This window comes from Netta rufina, assembly GCF_964035555.1.
Source record: "Netta rufina genome assembly, chromosome: 8".
NCBI classification, from domain to species: Eukaryota; Metazoa; Chordata; class Aves; order Anseriformes; family Anatidae; genus Netta; species Netta rufina.
Genome location: NC_140131.1, coordinates 14,716,109 through 14,741,430, shown reverse-complemented (window position 1 = coordinate 14,741,430; position 25,322 = coordinate 14,716,109). Strand labels below are relative to the sequence as shown.

The 25,322-nt window shown below is 39.5% G+C and overlaps 1 protein-coding gene across 1 annotated transcript; it reads right to left on the bottom strand.

Moving 5' to 3' along the window:
* Positions 1-285: 285 nt before the first annotated feature.
* RPF1 (ribosome production factor 1 homolog) lies at positions 286-6,708 on the bottom strand. The gene is made up of 9 exons (XM_084291542.1): positions 6,509-6,708; positions 6,375-6,431; positions 5,502-5,582; positions 4,453-4,548; positions 3,411-3,564; positions 2,770-2,852; positions 1,724-1,905; positions 1,518-1,644; positions 286-714 (listed from the first exon to the last, which is right to left on the bottom strand). The coding sequence occupies exons 1-9, from the start codon at positions 6,692-6,694 to the stop codon at positions 673-675; spliced, it is 1,008 nt and encodes a 335-aa protein (XP_084147668.1). The 5' UTR covers positions 6,695-6,708; the 3' UTR covers positions 286-672.
* Between the last annotated feature and the right edge of the window lie 18,614 nt (positions 6,709-25,322).

Sequence of the window (25,322 nt, the reverse complement as noted above, 5' to 3'; positions counted from 1 at the left end):
TATTTAGAAGAGTGATACCCGTAATAGTCAAGCCCCTCACTCCCCCCCCATTTAAGCAATGTAGTTATTTTATGCAAGATGTTAAAGAATTAAATACTGTTAAGACTTCCCACATTGCATACATCTTTCTCAATGTTCTCTATGCAGGCGACCATTTTTTGAGAAGTAACACTGCACTGTCAAAGAACAGCATACTGTAAGTTAGCATCGCAAAATATTTCTCTCTTACCTTAGTAAGATGTGCAACAGCTCAGTTCAGCTGCTTAACAGAAAAAAAAAAAACTGTTAAGTGAAAAATAGTTTATTCTGATAATATTTTTTTTAACAAAATACTTTGTCTTCAGCACAGTAAAGTATAATTTAACTCCACAGCACAGCAGCAGTCATGACAAAGTTTCAGTGACAGCAAAATTACAGGCTACTGATTACCATAGATCTTCCTGCTAAACTGGAAAAAGCAGCAGTCTTTTTGTCACGTCTGATTTAGTTGCAACCATAGGACGAAAAAAATATGCTGTCCTACTTGAACTGTTCCTGTAGAAAGTTTTAATGTTTACAATTTGTCTTTCTGTAGCCAGATACTGTTCATTATCATTACTAGTTTTGAGTTTGAGATGATCCATAGTTCAAAGACACATTTCTGGTCATCAACAACTGGCAGGTAGCTGTCTGTTATAAGTGAAATTTTCTTCTACTTGTGTCCATTTCTCGACGCTGAAATTTAAAAGAAAAAATATTAATCAACAAATTCAAGCAATGATATACAAAGATGACTGCTCCAATTTAGACTAGTGTAGGCAGTGAAATGCATCACAGAGTAGGTGAGTCTCTATACTCAGCTTTTCAGGACTAATAAGGGAGAGAAATTGGAGATCAGTTGCTTAGAGAAGTCTTTACACACAGTAGACTCAGTGTCTTTAAAACAAAGATTATACATATCGTGGACTACAGCAGAAATACTGGAATTTTCCTTCTGATAAAGCTTGAATACTCACTTTCTTCTAAGTTTTTACCATGCAATTGCAGTTGATAGGCAAAATGACTGGAAAAGCCATTTATCGTTAGATAATACTTCCACTTTACTTGAAGATTTTGAAAAGTCAGCATTAATACCAAACAGAATATAAGAATTAATGTTCATACAAACTGCTTTAATTGTTTTTAGATAAAAATTCTTGCACTAACCTTGCACAAAAAATGCCTTTAATCAAGCTTATTAGGCTTCCAGTAATAACTTACACCAGAGGAACATTTTTCACTTCTGTTTGTATCTGTATATTTTAAAGAATTTACATGCTGCAAGGAAGTTGTCTTGGAATATTGGCACTCACCATCCTTGCTATATAGCAGAATGCTTCTACTTCAGATATTTGTCAAAAATACCTCTCAATGTTAAATCTGTTTTGAGAAGTGCATTTATACATATACTGTTTTTTTTTTAGGCTGAGATTTCTGGTTACATTTAATGTCAGATTCATTATCCCCTCCCAAGCAGGCCTAGTATTACTTAGACATACCTTATGAACCCATTCGTATTCTCCAAATTTGGAATCAAAGGTTCCTTTTTGAAGGGACCTCAACTTTAATGTAAAACGTGGCCCAAGTTCTTGAATTCCCACTTTCTTTTCACTCTTGAAGATATACCTTGAGAGAAAAAAGCATTATTAGGCGCTGAGTTATAAGAACATTATCTCCCATTCAAGAGTTTTGGGCCAAATGTCACCTGTGGAATCTGAAAAAGATGTAGTCTCGCTGGTTGTGAAATGTCGCTACTTGTCTTCCGATGAACTGAGGATCATGTGGGAAGAGAGAAGCAAACATGCGACCAACAGAATGGCCAAGTCGTGTTGTAAAATTATTCAGGATGACTTCAGGTACATGTTCTGTAGGCTGCTTCCCTTTTCGCTGGAAAGACAATAATAGATTAGAATGCAAATAATACATCATATGCAAAACTATTTTAATACATTATCAAATAAAAGTTTGAAATAAAACAGGGTGAAGACAAGCAGGACCTGATAACATTCCTAATTGTTTCTTGGAACAGTTTGTATGCAAGTAAAGCAGAAGGTGGTAACATAAGGATCTCTGGTTTAACACTAAAAATTTAAAGAAAAATCACAAATAAATAATTTTTTATTTCCTCTCTCCTGCACCAACTTCCACTCCTGACTGCACCCACTACAGCAAAGAATCAGTCTGTAAGCGGACTACCTATAACAGGATGCTGAAAATCTCTGTACATACCAACTAGCAGTATATGGGACAGTCCTTAATAAATACAGATTACATTTAAAAAGTACTTAATTCAAAAAAGGAGGAAAAGAAACACTTTCCTGCAAGTTATTTTGGGTTAAGTAAGCAATACTTACTTCAGAAGAGGTGACAAGGCTGTAAGAATAAGAAAGACTACATTTTATTCAAGACTAGGAACTGCATCTATTGAAATCTTGCATACCACTTACTTCTATATATATATATATCCTATCTTGTACTTACACTGGGTATATGCTTTCCCTGGTATTTATTGATTTGGCTATAAAAATACTTGGCAGACAGCTAAGTTCAGCACATAACTATGAAATTTGAAGTAAGCTGCCTACAGAAGTAGAATATACTGCTCTTTGGCCCCCTGTTAGCTTATGAAAAAGCAACTTTTCAAGATCAGCTAAATCTTGCAAAAATTGCAATCCATTTGGACAGTGCAAGTAGACTGAACATATTTATTTTTAAACCACAGACTATAATTTGATTTTTTTAGAGCCTCACCTTTATTTCTTTACGCAAGCGGACGCTACTCATTTTAAAATGAGCAGTAGGACCATCAGGCAAGTGACTTAAAACAAGACCGTCTGTTCACAGAGTTAAGAAAAAAAAGCTGGTAAAATTTGACATGTAGTTAACAGAGGAACATGTTCTGTAAAACGCAAAATGACACTAGAGTACTATATCCATAATCTATGCCACATTAACAAGGTTCCATTATGTTCTCCAAAATACATTCATTAACTAGTTAGCTAGGGTTCTGACACATGGATATTAAGTTCTGTTTCAAAAGCTAACCAGAGGTAACTTCTATTACCTTCTCAGTAATTATTTATCAAGTCAGCAAAACTAAACTTCCTGATCAAAAAGGAAGATTATTAAAAAACTCTTAAGTTTACTGCAACAGCAACATTTATCCATACACTACAAACTAAAACAAAAAGCACTTTAATAATCTGAAGTTCCATTAGCCATCAAATACTCAAGTTGACACAGTGATTTTTAACTCTGCGGTTACCCTGTAAACTGCACAGTGAAGAAAAATCCAGAAAAATGTAGATCTTAGACACACACTAATTAGAAAGTTTCTCTCCTAGCAGGCCTAGAGCTATTTAATAATATCTTAGTATTTACACAAAGGATACTTGGTATTTTACGATCTTCATTAATGACGATTAAATCTGTGAAGTCCCTCGCAATACATTGTGGAATAATCCTTTTCAAAGCTAATCCTCTTCGATAGTAGACATGCGAGTTAGGTATAACCGTAGACAACTGTTCACAGAACCTCACTGTTCTCTGTAAAAGATGAGTTAAATTGCAATGTGGTAAATACAATGCCAAATTCAAATACCAGGGGAGATGGAGGATTCTTTATTCTGACTGCCCTCCTTGATGCTTATAGAGATATTAGAAATAATAAACCATTTGAAGATAAGCTACCAAGTTATTTTTTTGAGTCACTGGAAAATTTATTTGTAGTCAAGACTACAGAACATGAGGGACTTATTTTTTTTGTAATGTACTATTTTCTTCTCAATCACAGTAAAACAGGAGAATTATGAAAGCATAACCCCTATGAGTTATGCTCAAGTTTCTCTAGAAACTGCTTGAGGCGTACTGCTTCCAGTTTTTAAAACCACTTCTTTTACAAGTTTTCACAGGTGTCAGAAATCTCCCTAATTAGGAGATGTACCTAATGCACATCATCTGCATGCAAAAACATAAACACAAGGGTTTTTTTAATGAAGGAAACAATCAGTGCTAAAGAAACTAATAGACTGCATACACACAAAGGCTCTCGAGAATCACTAAATTAAACAGAAAAAACAAATGCACGGAAGCTATAGTTTTCAGTTTGGTGGTTCTTCTATATAAGATTGTATGGAGTCATCACGGGCTTATACATCATACCATAGTTGGGAGACAAAAAACTCAATCTTCCCAGTTAAATTACACCCATCTTGAACAGTGCTAGAACCAAAAGCATGGCACTGGTGACCAAAAAGAATCTAACATTAAAATATCTCCTGGCCATCAAGTTTTCTTTGTCTATTCACAGAACCTACAAAAAGTTTTTAAAAGTAATTTCTATACCAAAAATGTCATCGACCAATCACAGTATTTATAACTTGGTATCGTATAACCAATTCATTGCCCAGAACACTCCAAGTAAAGCATACAAACCCCACGAGGTCTGTCTGACGTTGTAATAAGAATCTTGGGAACTGTCTGTCTGTTGAAGTATGGTGCAAATTCATCAGTCGCTTCATCGAATGCAACCTGCAAGAATAGAAGTCTTGTAAATCTACCATATATGAAATAACTGAAGAACAATTGTTCAATCTTCTCCCCCTGTACTCAGCTCTGGTGAGGCCGCACCTCGAGTACTGTGTTCAGTTTTGGGCCCCTCGCTACAAGAAGGACATGGAGGTGCTTGAGCGGGTGCAGAGAAGGGCGACGAAGCTGGTGAGGGGCCTGGAGAACAAGTCCTACGAGGAGCGGCTGAGGGAGCTGGGCTTGTTCAGCCTGGAGAAGAGGAGGCTCAGGGGTGACCTTATCGCTCTTTTTAGGTACCTCAAGGGAGGCTGTAGCGAGGTGGGGGTTGGCCTGTTCTCCCACGTGCCTGGTGACAGGACGAGGGGGAATGGGCTAAAGTTGCGCCAGGGGAGTTTTAGGTTAGATGTTAGGAAGAACTTCTTCACTGAAAGGGTTGTTAGACATTGGAACAGGCTGCCCAGGGAAGTGGTGGAGTCACCATCCCTGGAAGTCTTCAAAAGACGTTTAGATGTAGAGCTTAGGGATATGGTTTAGTGGAGGGCTGTTAGCGTTAGGTTGGAGGTTGGACTCGATGACCTTGAGGTCTCTTCCAACCTAGAAATTCTGTGATTCTGTGATTCTAACTAATCTAATCTAACTTTTGATGAAACTGAATTTAATCCCAATTCAACAAGATTATCATGTAACTATTCATTGCAAGACGTGGTTTTTACATTCAGAAGAGTCTAGCGTAACAGAAGTTGTCAGGTTTTGCTATCAATAGCAGTAATGCAAAAGGCAATTATCTACTGGAGATAATGAAAGAAGGACATCACCTCTTAGTGAACCCATCATGTGAAAATTAATTCATTAACACCTTAGTAGGAGAATAAAGAATAATAAATTTTATCAATGCATTTTAAGTTGCTTCTTTGGAAAAAAAATGTTAATAGCATATGCAAAACTCAAGCAGTTACCTCTTCATCATTGGGATCTACAGTTGTCTCATCATAAACTCTCTGATTTTCAATAGTCTTCGGAACGGCTTTTGGAGGTGCCTAAAATAAATGTAGGTTTATTAATGTGACACATTCACGTACCTTTAAAGTTCTATGCATAAACCTTGCTACCATGGGATTGCTTTCTACATGGAATTACAAATATTTTTTATTTTGTGCCAACTTTTAAAAAAAGAAGTTACAACGTCAATAGGCATCACTAGCAACATCATTTGATTAAAAATACTCCTAAGTATTGGAATGCCTGAGAGCATCACATGGAGGGAGAGCATCACACAGATGAAAAGCATCACTAGAACAGCAACACTGCTTAATTCCACTGTAATGAATGAAACACAATTCCAAAGCAAACAAAATAAAACAAGATGTGAGAGATTTGTCTATCTTTTGTAGTGTGGAAGAAAAAAAAAATCCACTTCCAACAGCAATACATTATATCCTTGACACCTACAGTTTAATAATAAACAGGATACATTGTTTGCCCCATTTATTATTGTAAAATTATGGTAATACAGGACCTCACAACTTATTTAAACTCATTATGCTTGAGAAGTAGTTTAGGAAGAGATGCCAAACCCTTGTTCAAAGCTGAAAAAAGCAGACAACTGGTCTGGGCAGGGGCTGGGCAGATCGGTTGCTCTGGTTTATAAGGATATTGCTTACGAGAGTGCAACTCCTAGCTATGGTTTATAAGGGTATTGCTTATGAGAGTGTAACTCCCAGCTATACCTACACGACGCCTGAGAACCCGCGCCGAGAGGCTTGGACGGGTCGGGAAACAGCCGGGCAGCGGCTCAGCTCGCTCCCGCAGCCGCTCACCGCAGCTCTCACCTTGTCTCCGAGGGCTTCTCGCTCCTTCCTCCGCTTCTTCCTGAGGGCCAGCTTCTCCTGCGGGGGCACAGCGGCGTTAGTGCGGCCCAAGCCTTCCCGCCCGCCCTCCGCGCCCGCCCGCCCGCCTACCCCACCTTCCTCTGCTGCTGCTTCCAGCGGACGAACATGAAGTGCCGCCGCTGCTTGTTCTTGATCTCGGACACGCTGAACGTCGGCGGGAAGAGGACTCGCTCCGGGGCCGGCGGCTCCGCACCGCGCTCCGCGCCTGCCCCGCCGACCGCCATGTTACCGCCACCCGGCGCCTGCCCGCCGGCCGCCATCTTGCCTCGCTGCCGGGACGCCGCGCTGTGCGCTTGCGCGGACTCCCGGCAGGCGGGGATCGGGGGGCGCGTGCGCGGCGGGGCGGGTGCTTACGGTCTAGCTGCACCCCCAGAGGCTGCTTGCAGGGGCCGGCGGCTGTGTGGGGCCGGCGGCGGGCAGCGGGACCGGGCTGGCCGGCAAGGGCATTGGCCTGTTGTTGTTTCACTTGGGGTACCTGCACAACAGCCCAGCTCAGTGCTCGGCAGGGAAGAGACCCTGCGATAAGATGAGAGGTGTTTAATACAAATTAGCACCGCAGCGCACCTTATAATCAGGCTTAACAACATGGAGATGGGAAGCCTTCAACAAACACGATATGCTGGCGGGTTTACATACATTATATATATTATATCCTGAGCCTGCTGTGCTTTCCCGCACGCACATGTTCTAGGCGTTTGGTCACAGAGCACGAATAAATTAACTCATGGCGAGCATCTGCTTGGAAGCTGCTATGGCGTTTTGTCATAGAATTACAGAATGGCTTGGGTTGGCAGGATCCGTAAGAGATCACGTACTGCAACCACCTAATACGTGCAGGGGCTTCTTTCCTGAGGTCAGGTTGCCCAAAGCCCTATCCAACAACATAAAATGAAGGGGCATCCATAGCTTCCCTGCGTAACGTGCCAGGGTTTTTTATCATAACTTCACTGCAAATTACTTTTAGTCCATTAAAAGCTCTTAAAACGTTTTCTTGGAATGAGAACCCCTACAACTAATTAGAGATTTAATATATATAAAACTGGAAATGAGGATTTCTGTTCCTGACCTAATTTTCCAGCTTAAACTCAGCACCTCAGTGGAACGGATTAGTCCTCTAATTGTCTCCAGACTTGTTTCCAGAATTGTCTCAAAACTTGGAATATGTCCACTAATTTTATTTACAAATAATATTTTGCACTACTGGGTTTCTTTTACTAGAAAACGTAAATGTGTTAACATAAATTCATGAAGCTAATGGAAGAAGACCTAGAAAAAAAGATGAACTAGACAACATCTCAAATCTGCTTCTCCTGTCCTGTAAACTAATTAAACTGTGTAACTTGATTTGCTTCATTGAGGTTATATCTAATTAACACAGAAGTAAATGAAAGATCAAAGGCCTCGTTACGTACAGTCCCATATTTTTTTGGCCTCACTCCCGTTTTTGTCAAGAGAAAATATTTCAGCTATCCATAGAGCCTTAAGGATAAGTAGTTTCCATGGTAATTAAGGTTTAGGGAATTTAGTTGGGACTATGTTAACCAAAGACTTTCTGTAATTTTATCTTACCAGCTGATTCAAATATTGCAAGTGTATCTCTAAAAGTCATTAGTAGAGATTTTAATCACTGCTGTTATTAGAACTTTTAGGGAATTCTGAGTTATTTGTAGTTTCAGATTCAGTTGGAATCACTGCAGACATGTACGGATGGCATGATTGTGTGAAGCTCAGTGAGTGCTTACATGTGGAAAAAAAGCCACATATTTCTCTCAACAAGAAGGAAGACAACTTCCTAATATTATTCATAGGCTTTTGTTCTAAGGACTCACAGGAACAAAATAATGATACACAATAATACAAAAGCTTCCTAAGGCAGTGGAGGGACCATAAAAATATACCAGAGACACATTTTGGGTCTGGTAACAGTAAGATCACTAAAAAGGAACAACTATAACTTGAGTTGAAGGCCTAACTAATAAATGCATGTGTATTATTGATTTAATTTTTTCATAGAGACACTGTGGGTCCCAGGATATTTTGCTTATTTAGCTATGAATTCTGTTTAAAATAATAACAGTTTAACCAAGAAAACACCAGTAGCTTAGGTTTGTGTAAACCAGCAAGTAATTTCTCCACTGGAAAGTAATCAAGGGAGACATTTATTCCATGTCAGAACTATGGAATTTTTGAGGAAACCTTTCTGTAAAGGCTGACTGAGTTGCAGCAGTGGAAGCATTGTTTTGGTTTGTATTGGTAGAGCACTGTTGTTTTTTTTTCTTTTTCTCTCCCCCCCCCCCCTTTTTTTTTTGTCATTTTGTCATTTTAAACAGTAGAAAAGTATTTTGTGATTAAACTGAAAGGACAAAAATTAAGTTGGAGAACAGAAATTAGAAAATACTTATGGAAGGATAAGAAGAAAGAGGCTAAAGTGCCCCTGGTTCCAAAAATGTATTAGAAAGAGATTTATTTTTTTTTAAATCTTGCTATTTTTGTTTTCTCTTAATTTCATTACCTCAAGGTAGACAAGATGTCTTCAAGATTCACTATACTGAAAAAAAGCCCCAGAAAATGCAGTGCTCCAAACCTGCATTGTCTATGTGACACAGACAGGATTTTTTCTTTCTTCATAACAAGTGTTCTAATTGTTGTTTTACCTGGAAAATAAAAAGCTGTTTTATATGTTTTTAAAATTGATTCATTTAGACTATATGTTACCTCATTAATAGGGCAAAGCAGTGAGGTTAAGGGAGAAGTGACTGTTTTTTCCCCCAGGATAAAATTCTCCAAGGTTACACATTTGGAAACAGTATTGTCATGGATCTAGACCTGGCTGGGAGAGGGGAAACAAGGAACGTGGGGTCACCGCAAAGCACCCATAAGCTGTGAGGTGGCTCAAGGTTCCTTCAAGGACAGCTTTGCTGAGGCCTACACTTAGGGCTTGTAAAACCTTCTACAAAACCTGAGATTTCCATTGGTGGTGAAGAATCTATCTAAACGAAGTTAGTGCTATGTACAGGTAGCCAAGCTGAGGCACGGAGGCTAACAAACTGAGGTGGAACAAGGCGGTGCGAAGTGGAACTATTTGCTGGGCCTTGGGGTGTGGCTGGTTGCGTACTGCAGCGGCAGGCGTCCTCTTCAGCTACCCAGAGGGCTAACTGGCAGGAGCAGATTGCTGAACTACATGACTGTGCTCTTCTCATTCTTGCTTATTTAAAGCAAGTTCTCCCATGCCCTCATGGTGCCGTGTGGCTAACGTAGTTGTACCCCAAAGGTTTGTTTTTTTGTTTGTTTGTTTGTTAGGCCTGTAAGCACCTCAGATTTCAGACTGCAGAGCAGTTAGTACAGGAGCTTTGATCATGTTGAGCCATACCAGGCCCCTCAAACGAGACATTCTTTACACTCTTGCTTGCAGCCTCTGCCTGCTGGCCGTATAGCAAAGCTAGATACAGTAGTTTTCTTCAACTGGTAGTTCAGAAGTCAAAGTATTCACATATGATATAGGAGACAGGACTTTCCAGCCTCTGGAGATTGAGAATCACATCCTTATTTTCAATGGAACAATAAAACCACAAGCCCTCAGGTTTTTCTGGGCTGAGAACTTTCTTCATTCTTCCAATTCAAGCTATTGCTGCAATGTGTCATATGAAAGATGGGCATCAATACCATCACTTTTTGAGAGAAAGCCTGAATTGTATTTTTAGAGAGCCTAGGCTTGTGATGGTTGTTACATGGTTCCAAGAACCTCTGCTGTAGAAAGCCTCTTGTTCATCTAACTATGCATAAGCATTAAATAAATGTTCAGCTGCTTAGTTCCTTCCAGACTGTTGCCAGACTAGGGCATACCCAGGGCTGTTTCTCTAGGGGAACATTACGTAGGGAAGCAAAGTAAAATTACAAGGTGCGCGTGCTGGAACTGCATGGGTAGTTTTCAGGATCATATGTTTGGGACTTACAGGCTTACATTCCTTAGTAGATCTTGTTTACAGTCTTTAATTTCACCATTTTCAATCACCCAGGGCAATCTCTCTAATGGATAAATGGGGATCATGCTCAGTGAAGTTGGGTATTATTTAACGTTTCATGATGAACACTGGATCTTATTATGTGCTCCAAATACCTGTACTAATCCCATAACTCAACACAGAAATTAATTATTTTCATGTGCTTTTCTGGGTTACTTTTCTTTACAGTATCTGGGATTGGCATTTGGGGAAGAAGGTATTAGCTCTGTTATACAAATGGGAAAATGAAACAAATTGGCCAAAAGAAAATTTATCTTACATATCTACGAATTCAGAATACCCAGTGTGAGACACCCAAAGCTGGATATTTTGAGAATACCTACCATCATACATTCAAACTACAATTATGTTCAATTAGTTTCACAGTTAACTTCACCATGTTCAGGATCATATCAGATTCCAGAAGTCTGAAGTCCAGGACTCAGTAAATGAGGAATGTAGGCTTTGTGTCCGTCCCTAAAATTAAAGTCTGTGTTATACTCTTACTGGTGTGTAAGAAGACCACATGAAAGCTTCTTGGTCAATTTTCATTCTGTAATGCCCTAGCTTTTGAGAGTTTCTTTAGTCTTCCTGTTTTTTGTAGCTTTTTTGTAAAAAAGTTCTTGGTATAAGAAAGAAAACAATGGTAAAAAAGGAAAGGCCCCTTTGAATAGAACGCTTGATATTCCAGATTCTATGACACCACCACCACCCTTCAAATAGGTATTACAAGGACTTGCTGAGAGTGCAGTGCCACTAGTCACCTTTTTGGTGGACCTTGTACTGCTGATCACCATCTATTGTACCCAAGAGCCCAGCCAACTACCCAACGCACCCTATGCCCCGCTCCATATTTTACCTCTGTGACTACAAAGACGTTGTGGGAGACAATATCAAATGCCTCCCTAAAGTCAAGGTAAACAGCATCCACTGCTCTTTCCTTTTCTGCTGAGCCAATCTTCTCATCAAATCTTTGTCCTTGGTAATAGCACATTACACTGGCTGTTCCCAGCCACCTTCGTGTCCTGCAAGTGCTTGGAAATGGCTTCCAGGCGTATTTGGTCAACAGTCAATCTAGGGACAGAGCCAAGGCTGACAGACCTATGGGTCCCTGGATCGTCCTTCTTGCTCTTCTCAAAGTTGCTGCAATTCAGCCTACTGTAACCTTCTTGCTATACCGTGCGAAGAGAAGTGATTAATTATGCATTTCAATGGTTGTCCAACATTGCAGAATATGTAGGCATGTGCGTGTGAGAAAGGAGAAGAGGTCAAATGTTTGGAAGTCTGAGACAGCAAAACTTAATGAAGCAAAGGAGAGTCTTTAAAAATAGGGTATTTTATGTGGTTTTCTTGCAAAAGTCTTGCAAATGTATCATTTAAAATTATGGAAACTATTGTCTGCTGTATCTGTGTCCAACTTTAAAGCTCATTAGAGTTAAAAAAAAAAAGACTTAAGACATGCTTTATATATGTATTTCAACACAATCTTAAACATGCAGCTATAACAGACATAAAAATAATTCCTTCCTACAGGACCTATCAAGATGGTATAGCTGTCCATTATCTTAATCTGGGCAAATCATCCCAAAGAAAAATGGGTGTTTGATTTAATACAAATCTGTCAGCACTTAAGGGAAGGGAAGGGAAGGGAAGGGAAGGGAAGGGAAGGGAAGGGAAGGGAAGGGAAGGGAAGGGAAGGGAAGGGAAGGGAAGGGAAGGGAAGGGAAGGGAAGGGAAGGGAAGGGAAGGGAAGGGAAGGGAAGGGAAAGCTCCAGTTGGCTGGAGCCTCAAGTGTACAGGGCAGAAAAGAGGAGTATTTCTCCAACTACAACTCCTATAAACCAGAAAATTGTAATTTGATGCATTTAGACTTTTTGAGAAGTTTAATCCACTAACTACTTGTGACAAAGAATTGAAGAAGCATCAAAGCGTCTACTGTCTTCAGCCTGATATTTTGCTGAAATCACTTTGCTCCTTCTGAAGATCACTGTACTTTTCTAGGGTCTTGTCCTGTAAGAGGGAAGGTAGTCAATGGCAATGTTTCATCAACTTTGTGGGTATGTAGAAAAACTTGTGTTTCCTGGGGGTGTGTGGTCCTCTTTGTAGGAAGTAATCTTAGTATCTCTCTCCTAGTGGCAATTATAGCTGGCTTAGGCTACCTTAATAAAACATTCCTTTACGTACTGAAGAAGAAAGAGTTTATTAGAATTATGACTCCTTTCTAACAGATGTATTTCAGAATATGCTGCCTCCTGTTTTCATCCTATGTACTGACTTCCTGTTATTTTATATTAGTGCTGTAGTGTAATATTTTCTCTGTAGTAAACAAAATTGGATACAGCAAATAGTTTTGCTTGTTTTTCTGCTTGCAGATTACACAGAGATATCCAAGAATTTTCTCCCTGTTCAAAATTGCTGTAGAGTGATTTGTAGATGTTACCATAGAAACAATGAGACTATTTTGTTACAGGGTAAAATACCTCAAGTGAAATTGGTTTTCCCCTTGTAAATCTCTCCTACATCCATGGTATCAACACGTTATCAACAATTAAACAAAGTATATTGCTTAATTATACTTCTATTTTTCTACATTTCAGTGTCTGGTTATATTACTCTTTAGCTCTTAGTAGAAACTTCACATTTTCAATTGTGAAAAAATAGACTCAGGAATATTTTCTACTTGGCATTATTAATAAGTCAGAAGTATTTATAAATGGCCGGTAACACATATTAGTTAGTTGAGAAAATTATATTTGTGTAAGAAACAGAAATTGTGAAGTGATATATAATAAGGATTTATTCCTCAGTGTTACCAGAATATTAGGTAAGATGAGCTGACTTGAACAAGGTGCAAGGTGATATAGTTAAATGCAAGCTAATATTTCTAGGAAAGAAATATGTTGATCAGGTATCTGGTGGAGGACTGCAATATGAAAGGTAGCACTACATAAAAGCATTTAAGAGTGCACAGAAATGCAGTCTTTGGGTGTAAAAACATGGGGAGCACACGACAGCAACAGGAATTCTGTTGGTGACGCAGCATGTCTTGGTCTGGTATCCGTGCTAAAGCCGGCAAACTGGAAGTGGTTAAACAGACCTGAATGGTTGACCTGAATGGTCTAGAAACCCTCTTCACAGAAGAGACTTAAAAAACTTAGTATCTTTAGTCCATCAGTGAATCACAGAAGAGCTAATTAACCTGGAATTACATCAGTAAAGAGAATAATTGTCATCATAGTAATCTTCAGTTAGCAGATGAACCTTTTAAAAGATGTAGTGCTTGAAAGGTGAGACGAGATATTCTTGGATTAAAAACCACTTGTGAAGTACTGCTTGTCACCTTAAGTCTTTAAATAGAGAAGGTGAATTTTTTTTTTCCAAAGGAAGTGTTCTAGCTCCCGCAGAAATTACACAGAAATCACTTGAGTTAATTCTATCACCTGTAGTGTGCAAAAGGTCAGACAGGAGAATCAGTCCTTTCTTCTGGCCTAAAACCCCATGATGCTATGAAACATCAGAACGGAGAAAAAAAAAATAAAACTTTAATAAAAATTTTAGAGTATCTGCCATAATATTCCAGTAGTACCTGATTAGAGACAGCAATTAATGGATTTTTAAATAAATCAGGATAAAAGACATTTCTAGCTAGATTACTTTTTTTTTTTTTTCTTTTCTGTTTTTATTGCCCAATTTTGGAGAATATTCACTCGAACACTTAAAATATTCACTCAATCTAGCATCTAGCAACTCTTTTAAGGCTACCCAGCACCTTTCTCGTGATACAATTCTGTTTCTTTTCTTTTATCAGTTTATGAAATCTTTTAAGACTGGTATTTCCATGTTGGGTGTTCACCTCAGGATAACTTTCTGGAAGGTGTATTTCTGTATTTGGTAGTAATTGTAAACAAGGTAGCTGTCAAAAGCAAAATGACTAAGGCTAGTAAAAACAAATAGTAATGCAAGGAGAAGCAGTTCCAAACTATTAGGTTGGCGGTATAATTTGGAGATGCATCAGGAGATACTCTTCTTTTTTAGATTATAAACTGTCTGTGGCAGAACTTTTTTTCTTACGTGTTGGTAAAATATGAACATGTTTTTGGGCGTTTATAAAGTGCTAATCACAAAATAACAAAGGTAATGAACACTGTAAGACATTTAGCTGGCAACATGTAATAAACTGTGTCAGATAAACTTTTTTTTTTTTTCCCAGTATGCATATGTAGCTCCTATTAATGAAACTCAAGCTGCACATAATTACTAGTAACAGAAAATCACTGGCGTTTACCTCCCACATACAGAGCCACACCTTGCCCTCCAGGAAATCCTGAGAGCTTCCCAAGAACTATCCCTAGCTCTGGCCTAGATTTCAGCCTGTTTTATAGCATTTTACAACAGAAACTTGTCGGATCCAATCCTATCTGATGCACAGGATTTGGCTGAATGAAGAAATGAAACTCATCATGAAATCTGGTCTTAAGTTAGACCTTGTATGACAATTGCTCTGTTGCTTAGTCTACGTTGTTCAGCAACTTTGGTGCTCTACCTGACACTCACAGACTGATGTGGAGGACCATTGCTATTCAGACTGGAGACAGTGGACAGAATCAAAACCAACATTTCAGTAAAGTTGCTGTACAAGATGACAATGATGAATTAGCTAAGATATTTTCTTTTGTCTATAATTCCAATTCAATTGTATTTTCATCCTGCTTGGGACAATCAAATACTTATATTTCTTGAGTGTGATTATTAATAAAAGAGAAGATACAACATGGTTACCTTTGATAGAAGGTTAGGCATAATGCTTGAGCCTTATTATTTTATTTCACCAGCAGAATGAGATCAGTTTTAAATGCACCTGAAAAGTAATGACAGCATTCAGTCTGATACCAGGATTGTAAACCTCAGCTGACAATGCCTCTGCATCACCTCTGAATTGACCTCTGCAATTCAACTTCAAATGTCAATGCGCACTGCTAGTGCCAGTATGGGACTCAAGAGTCCCATTCTGCTCTTCTTCACAAATACTTCATGAATAACCTCCTTTGTACCTTATTCTTGTACAAAATTAATGAGAAAGCATTTTTGCCTTACTGGGATAAATAAGCATAACATATTCTAGAAAGAAGGACAAGGGCCCAGCAAATCTTGCACAGAGTGCTCTCCTGGGAAGCAGTCACTGAAAAGTAGCTGGAGTCTGTAGTGGACCACAGCAGTTATTTCTTTGATACAGTGACTAAAACAGAAAATCTAACTCCTGATTGCCCAAGTGAGAAAATATTGAGAAACAGGGGGGAGGGTTATACTTCCCCTGTATCTGGCACTGATGAAAACCATGTGGGTTTTGTTGTATGTGGGTTTTGTGTTCTAAACTTGAAAAGAGAAATGAAAAATCAGGGATTTCATAGGATAGACATGAAATATGATTAAAGGATTAGGACACTGTCCTTCTAATGCGGGGCTCAGGGATTTCCACCTATTTATCCCTTCAAAGAGAAGGCAAATGAGGGCCCTTCACATACCTTTCTATGCAGTGAATATGCCTTTAAAAATGCATGGCTTTGCTCTAGGAGACAAAGATCCAAGAGCTGCAATCTTAATATATAATTAACTGTAACTAGCTATCAAGAGGGTTACCCAGCATTATGGTAAGCTTTTTGTTAATATTTATATCAAGACGTGATGTTTCCTCCTTAAAATGATACATTGAGGAGCTAGTTTGGGATAATCTGCTGTCCATTATACAGGAAATTAGACTAGAAGATCACGGAAGTCACTTCAGGCTTTTTAATCTATTTAAATAATTTATATAAACTTAGTTTAATTGGTCCTTTTGATTGTTAATAAACAGTATTTTTAATGTGTCATGTCTGACTGCAGCCTCACCTAATCTCAATTATTTCTTACTGTATGTGGGTGGTGGGACTTTGTCATCCTACCAGCACCTCCACCTTCATCCCTAAGGCTTGTATCATTATGCTGTTACCCAACCTGCAGGGTTGATATTGTTGATATGATGCCAACCACAGTCATTGGAAGATGGAGTGATGGTGTTGCTGGAGGTCCCAACAAAGCTGCTCTTGATCCTGCACACAAGTTGTTTATCAAGCCCAAGTTGTATTCCACTTTTTTAAAAACTTAAGTAGAATAAAGTGCTCAGGTGATTGTAATCTCTTCACAGATCTCTGTTGAGGATTTTTAACACATCATTCTCCTGGATTTTTTTATAGCTAAATATATAATTTTACAGCCTGCACTTTTATCCAGGTTGAGGCTGATATTTACAATTTTCTTCTCACTTGTTCATTGAGCTGTATTTTGCTTGGTAGTCCTGGGAACAGACTGCCACCCTGACAAGGATGAACATCGCTGCACCCACTGACTATGCTGTTGTTTCTCTGTGCACCTGTCCAGCTTTGCATGGAGAGGAGCTTGTCCTTAACAGCTCCTCGTGAGGAAGCAGTCCATCTTGTCTTGGGAGCAATGATTTGCTTTCCTTTGGGCTCAGGATCTTTAATTTCATTATGCCTGCTGGCAGAGATGAAACATGATAATGCTGTTGTTTCAGGCAAGATGTTAATTTGGTACCCTCACTCACTAGTTGTTTCCCTAGGTATGATTCTGCCTTAGGAAGAGGCAGGCACTCCACTGCTCTGTGCAGTTCAAAGCTCCTTCATGTTTGCGTGTATGAATTGTCCCCATTTGTCTTCTTTCCAAAAGCAAGCTGCAGGAGACAATCCTCTTTACTTCTTTTGTTATCCCACATTTTGGTGCCAGTTAATCTCCTGTTGCCTTCCTGAACTGTCTGTCCTTTAAATACTGCTCACATTTCCAAGAACTTTTTAGCAATCGTGACATAAATGTCAATGCTACTGGGCATCCTAGTGTGTTCTCAAACCAAGCTTCCACCTACAGGGATTTGGAAAAATCATTACATTATAGTACTAGCAGGGGACTGCCTGGCAGAAACCAAACTACGTACTCAGGGTGAAAATTATTTCAGTAGGTTTTAAGAAAGCTTTCCTACTAGGTAAAGCCTTTGCATGAAGCCAAGATAATCCTGTGACTACTAATAAATTTAGAAAATTTGTTTTGGAGCAGAACTTGCTATAGTATACCAGAAGTGAACCCACAAAAGGAAGGAAATGAACAGTTTGAGTCTGTTAACAGTAAATACTCTTTATCACTCCACCCATAAACATACATTTTACTTGCACCACTACTACAGTATCCTAGATCAAATGTAAGAACCATAATACTTCAGGGAGTTAAACATATTAAACTCCAGGATGGAGTTAGGTTATGAGAATGAGCTCGCTAATGGGCAATAAATAGTACCACAAGACTATACACTTAATAAAAAGGATTTAAATCCAGCAAAACTCCCCTACCCATTATCTGAGCATGCTGAAGATCTTGCACACTAAATGAAGGACTGTCCAGTGAGTGATTAGAGACAGTTGTAAAGGATAGCCATACGTAGGGCAAATCAAAGTTGCAGTAGTTCCTATGTTTCCTCACTTTTGAATACTTTATTTTACAATATTAGATCTCTTTAGCTGTACCTTTCTTTTTATAAGTGGCATATTTGTACATCCATATACACAACTTACTGGAATACTCCTCAGTGTTAAGCCGTCTGGGACGTTATGATATCGGTGTTTGGAGTAGAAGGGATCCAAGGATCTGTTCTGATGCATGTACTTTCCTTTCAGCCCACAAGATGGTTTTTATAAGCCTGCAGAAGAAAACAACAACAACAACAACAAACATGGAATTGAAGTTAAAATGGAGTAAACTGGGATGTCTAATACGTGCAATGGAGGTAAATGGCTGAGCTGCAGAGAAAGCTGATTATTTGGCAGAGTCTGGGGCATCTGCAGGGACAACTTCCTTCTGGGAATATTCTAAACAGAAAATTCAAACCTCGCTGAGATACAAAACTGTATCAGTAATCAAAGAAACACTACGTGTTTTTTCTTTAAGAGGAAAACCAAGAGTTCTAACTGAGAGCATCAACAAAAAATGCCTATGTGCAAGATAGGTTACTAGCTTATACATTTATTATCACTTTGACTACATTAGGTCCAGTTTTCAAGGCTGTTGAGCATTTGCCAATTACATAATTTTCAATTGTAATTATGAAAGATCACTTTCAGAAAAGCTGACTTTAATTTTTGAAGCCCAATCCAAAAGGATACTGGAAAACGAGGACTCACCCTTCTGATTGTCCTTTAACAGTTTCTTCTGATGGAGTGATGCTGGTAACATAAGAGCTTTGCTAGATAGCTTTTGAAAACTGGTCTCTCAAGCTTAGAAAATCTGTGTGAAGAAAGCAATAGTTATCATTCAAACTTGACGCCAGACTCTAATTATTACTTTAAATAAACAGCATCAACAGGATTTATTTTTTTTTAATATCTTTGGTAAACAGTAGTAGCCACACCTTCATCCTCTTAGAAGAAATATATTTCTCTTCTGCTCAATACCTTGCACAAGTACATATAACATTTTTGCAGTACATTTGTAAAATTGTCAACAGTTTAGCTCTTCTAGTTTTTTACTTAGCTGATCTTACTGTCATGCTTCATCCAATACTGCATTCAAATTACATTGGACTTGCTTCAAATGCTGTTAGCCTTAACACGTGAAATTTCCCTTGCGTTGGGAAGAAATCATGCTTAGGTTATACTTGGTAAGGGCTATGAAGCTGCTCAGTTTCACTCTGCCTTTACCACATTGGTTTAACTAGTCTAATCATGTTGGTTGTGCTCAGCAGCTGTATGTTGGTGAATGTCACTTGATCCCACAAAGTGCTGTGCTCATATACTGAGAAAAGTCTCGGGCCATGAGATAAAGATTACTTTCTTATCAGCGATACTGTGTTTCACCTTTATTGCACTATCTGTCTAGCTGACAGTTATTTTCCTTGGACTATCAAACTAATTCCACAAACTGATAGCATTACTACATGAGTTTAAAAGCAGCCAAACCACACGCTTCATTCTTTATTTCATACATGGTGATTTTTATACCTGGTGGTAGTTAGATGTGAGGGCGCTGGAAACCAAAGGAATTTGGTATGAAATAAATATTGCATTTTCTTGAAAAAAAAAGAAAAAAAAAAAAAGATAAGTTACCTGTTCCTACAGGATCTTTCGCAATGCTCTCAATAAACAGACAAGCAAACAAACAAATAAAAATCTTGAACCTTCCCAGAGAAGATTCTTAATGTCTACACTGCTCATCTTCCTCAATACTAACAACCGTAGGACTGAGGCGATACAGACAGCTTTCAGTCTTCATTCTGTCAGAGACGGTCTTTGAGAGGCTCTTAAATTACTGATGTGTGAAAAAATATAGCTGTGAAGGTGGGGATATTACTGCTTATGGACTAGGGCACTGAAATCAAACCCATAAGCAGTGAGAGGGTCAGCATTCACCACAAGGAGAAGCATCCATCCCTTCTTGCCTGCCTAGCCTCTGCCGAAGAAACTGCCTGCACCAGTGGCTGCTCTGATGCCCGTCCCAGTGCTGGCAGTGCTGTGGACAAGGCTGTGGTCAAGCCAGGCTGTGAAAATCCTGCTGGAGACATTTCCAGTGTGTCGGGACTATGGTACCATCCTCTGAAGATGGTTTGTGTCATAGACCGTGGAAGGTTCAGATTTTATCCTACGGTTTGTATGTGTGATTCCTGTGTCTTTGAAGTTCTGTTCCCACTGAAGATGAAGGCAAACTCCCACTGGCATTAATGGACTTAGGACGTGTCCTTGTCTCAATTTTTGCTGTTGTTTCCTTTGTTGCAGTAGACCTATTCCTTTATTAAAGCTTTTGCCTAGGGGGATAAACAAGCCATGTTACTAAATAAATTATGAAATATTTACATTTATGGAGCCAACCCCTTATGCCTAGCTCCTCCTCTGATATTACAATGACAGTTTTTATAGAGCTAGTGCTTCTGCACTGCCATTACTCCTCTGTGGGATCCAAGACTGGGAAGCTAGCACACAGCGGGCCACCATGAGCCAAGTGACAGTAAGTAAAATGCTTGCTGGCTTTGACTCAGTGCAGGGCAAAACTACGGTGCTAGACCACTGGTGGCTTGTTCCTGCTGGAGAACCAAGCAGGATCAGGATGTAGGAAGATATGAACCCACAGAAAATATAAAGCTGGGGAGCTTTCTAAAGTAAACTTTATTTTTATCTGAGAATAAAATGCTACAAGTTGTAGAGGTACATGTGATAATCCAAAGAGTGAAGTGTTAAAGGCATCAGTTTGCTTATCACTGTTTATGTTATTTTGTACTTGTACTTAATTTTTTTTTTTGCCTGCAGTTTTCTTAATGAGATGAGAATGGTTTTAGTGTCATGGTCCATAACAAAATGGTCTGCAGTTACTCTTTTCATGTTTTGCACCTCGTGTATACGTTGTACTTTTATTGGTTTGAAATCTTATTAGTAGCTTCCTTTAAAAAAAAAAAAAAAGTTGTAGCATGTTGCTCAAATGTGTGTGGTTCGAACTGTTTAGTTTAGCTTATAAATTTCTCCCTCCTACTTTTATATATTTAGTGTGTTTGCCTTTGACTTGCCCCACCTCTTGTAGGTTTGGTTACAAACAGGTAGCAGCTTCCTCTGTGGGTGTTTGGTTTGTTTGTTTTTTAATACTTGGCTAAGTCACTTCAGTTTGTGCCTTTTTTTTTTTTTTTTTCTCTCTGTGGCATAGCCTATGGAGGCTACATTTGTAAAATGGATAAACGTTAAGTAAGTGAAACAAGCTGCAAATGGGATTTGTGCACGATTAACTCCTAATGGTTCTCTGATCAAACTTGAGGTCTCTGACCCCCCCCCCCCCCAGTGTACCTCCCACCCTAACGCTCCTTCTGCTCTCCCCTTCCTTTGTCTCTCTTGATCACTTTCAGTTGTCTTGTTCCCTCTTCTGAGTTTTTTCTCCTAGTTCTCTGCTCTGATTTCTCTGGTACTTCACATCCTTTGGCAGTAATGAGGAGGGCAGGTTGGTGGGCAGCAGGGAGCACAGCTGTAGTAACTGTCCCTATTTGCTGTGCAGCATTTCTTACCTGCTTTTTCCTTGCAAAATGGCTCATGCAAAATTGTCAGTTCACTCACCTTGAAAATCTTACTTTCATGCAACAAATAATCAGAGCAGTTTGAAAGCAAGAGAGGAAAAGGTGCAGATTTCATGTGCACAGTGCCCAGGATATCTAAGGTCAGAATGAGCAATGGAGAAGTTTCCAGGGCAAGGAAAGAAACAGTTCCTGAAAAGCGCACTGAGCTCAGTGTTCTTAATCCTCAACATGAAGCAGTGGGCACTGGAGCTAAGCAGAAGCATCCTAGTGCAAAAGATACATTTTTGAAAGTGCACTATGGAAAAACAAATACTGATTTTTGGCTGATAGAACCTTAACCCAAATAGGAAACCTAAAAAAAGCCAGATACAGAAAAGCCCTGGAGCTAAATACTTTCAAACTTTGGCAAGTCAGAAGTACAGGAACAACAACAAGAAACAACACACTTGATGACATGGCTTTTAGTGAGCTTTTGACAGTTTTTGGAAGGTGATGCATAAAATGTGTACTGCTGTAATGCGACATGATTATTTGAGGGCATTAATACATGTGAAGACAAATCTTCTGGTTAATACATGATGATGCAGAACTGTTTGGCTAATTTGCATGCACAATTTCTATGATTAATAAATTATGCAATGCTAGCACAAGTGTACTACTGTGAACCACTTGTAGCAACTGCCAGCAATCCAGCAGGCGACATTGAATACTATGCTCTACTCTAGTAAAGCTTTGAATATTTGAATACCAGCTTGCAGTTCCCAAACCGCAAAGTGATGAAAGGAGTAGAAGAATGTTTCTCCCTTTTATCTGTCTTACAGGAGATTTGGAATAGTCACTAGTTACCTTGTGTAGAAATGCCAAATGATCTCAACTGAAAAAAATAAAATCAAGGAGATTTACAAAAATCACTTGAGTGAAAATGTAACAGCTGTTTTAGAGCTAAGATTTATTTTTCAAGTCCTAGTGTTTCTCATTTAACACTTTGAGTAAAATTAAGGTATCAAATATGCATAGGATATGCTAGATATGCATATATATATGCATAAATATGCCGGAATAACATGCTCTTTACACTGGAATAAATCAATTAAAAACAGTAGATAAGCATATAATGGGCCTGCAAAATAAATAAATAAATAAATAAATAAATAAATAAATAAATAAATATGTATTATGAACTACCTCCTATCTGAGGCCAAGATCTGAAAGTGCTACAACTGGTTTCTGAGGTCATATGCAGCAGCTATTACTGCTGAAGGATTCTGAGAATATTCAACAGAGTAGGCCTTTAATCTGGTATTTCTGATCTAAGTAGGAAAATGTTAGATATGGCTAATCTGCTTGGGGTATCAGACTATCTATAATATACTGATATTGATAGCCTAGCTTGAAATCTCAGATCTAGCTCCCTGCCTTGCACTATGGAAAGTTTATTCGCTGCTACAAGATTTTATTTTCCATGCTTTGCCTAGCATAAGTTCCTATTCCTATACATTCTCATTTTTAATTTTCTGCCTTTTAAAGAAATTTCTTGTGAAATACAAGAGGCGCATCATATTCTTGCATCATGTTCTGAGCACAGTTAGGCTTTGGCTTGCACTGAGATTCTAGCAGACACTGCCAGCGTGGCTCTGTCTCCTGAACGTTTTACCCAGGGCATAGGCAGATTACATGTTTGGAAGCAATTACTGTGCTAAGAACCCAGTGATGTATCTTTCCCAGAAGCTGAAAATGAAGGTATAAAAGACGTCCACACAGTAATTTATGGGTGTTAACTTATGGATATGAGTTTCTCTGGGGATAATTATGTGACTACACTAATAATGCAAAGGATGCTTTGATACATAAAAAAAAAAAAATAATAAAAAAATCTCACAGTGTTCTTCTTTAGCATTTCATTACTCTCAGGAGTCAGGGGTGTATATATTTAAACAGAAGAAAGGGACAATAGAGGCCCATATGCCTTCTCAAAAATAGTGCTGTCTTTTCACACCCCAGGCACGCTGAGAAAGCACTTGTTTGACATAAGAGATTGCATTAGAGGTGTTTGCTGGAAACCTCCCGCTCCAAGAGCAGAAAGCTGCACACAGTGCGCTGCTGGTGCAGCAGCTGGTCTGGGCTGCTGGGGAGGCAAGAGAGGCACTGCTGGCAGAACGGGCATTGCTGGCTGCTGGATGGGCAAAACCTGCACGGCTCTGCAGGACTTGGGTACTTTTAAAAATGCCCACTTCGAAGCAAATTTTGTTTCAGAAATAGATCTGCAAACCTCTGTGACAAGGCCAGTGGCAGGCTATGTTAGCATACCTCGAAGAAGGGAAGGCTCCCAGCTAAGTCAGAGAAATTTCTCCTCAGACTTCCCTTCACTTGCTGCCAGATGGCTGGCATGGACTCCCTGAGAAGTTCCCCAGCACACTGTTGGAAGGGGTGACTCCCACTGCTAGCTCTCAGGATATTTTCAGTCATCATGAAGACACCTGGAACAATCCCCCTTTAAAGGCCACCATGTGAAATGGCCTCTGACTGGATGCCTCTGCCTGTTTTCCAGTGGAGTGAGTGCCCAGCTGGAACAAAATTTCACACAGCTTAAGTTTCCACACCTTCACAGTCTTTTAGTTTTTGTCCCAACAAAGCTGATGTCTAATCTTTTAGACGGCCTCCTACATTTAAGTCTGTGTAAAACCGCCCATTTCCAGCCACTACCCAAAGGATCCCCAGCTACTGGTGCTGCAGGAGAATCCTTGGGGTTTCAGAGGAAAACCATCGGGCCCGGTTTTCCAGAGAGGAGGGGAAGAGAGGCATGCTGCCTGCTCTGCAGGGCAGCGGCGGTGGCGAGAGTGGGAGATGCTGGGGCGGGCGGGCATTGCGAGAGGCTGCGTTCGCCTTCCCTGTTGCTTGGGCGCTTGCGATGCGTGCTGGGACAGGGCCCAGTCTTGCCTGAATAATTACAAGGCAATTCCTACCAAACAATGATCCCTGCTGTTGAGTTTGTTGCAAACTCATCTGCATTACAGCAACATTTAGTGGATTAATAATGTGTGCTTTTGGCCTCTCCTACTCCCTCAGCAAACAATTTTCATGCGTAATAAATGTTCACATTTAGTCTAACCAGAACAGAGCCCAAGGGTCAGAATAGCCGTACCTGCATGCTGAGGGGAAGAGACGCAGGGTTTCCAGGAGGGAAAACAGCTTTCTGCCCTCGTCAGGCTGGGTCCAAGACTTCTGTCCTTTGGCAGCCTCAGCTTGGCTCAGTAGGTCCCCCCAAAATCGCTGGGTGGGCTGCGCTGGATGTCCCCCTCCACAGGAGCAGCCCAGCCAGAGGGGTCACCATGGGCAGCGAAGGGAGCATGGGGTGGATAGAATGTCAAGCATTTGACATTTTGACAAAGAACAGCATATTTTAAAATTAAAACCTTGTAAAAATATGCAAAAATACTTATCTCACACCAGCAATTGATCACAATGCATGCTATGAGGGCATATGAGGTTGAGTTTTACAATGTGTGTAGTGGAAATACTGGGATATGTAAATATGGACGTTACACAATGTGAGGAAAACTGCATTAAAACTGATTACAGTCAAAAAAAAAAAGAGAACCAGAACTGCAGCCTTTGTATTGCTACACCAGTGAAATGAGCCTGTACCCAGCCTGTCTATTTAGGTGACTGTCATGTAATGTTTCTCCCCATCTTCCCACTGCCGTTTATGCCTCTATAGCAGCAACTAACATGGAGGTGACCAGTCTTGGGCCTATTGGAAGAGAAATGCTGTGAATAATCTTGCTCTATGATAGCTATCAGTTG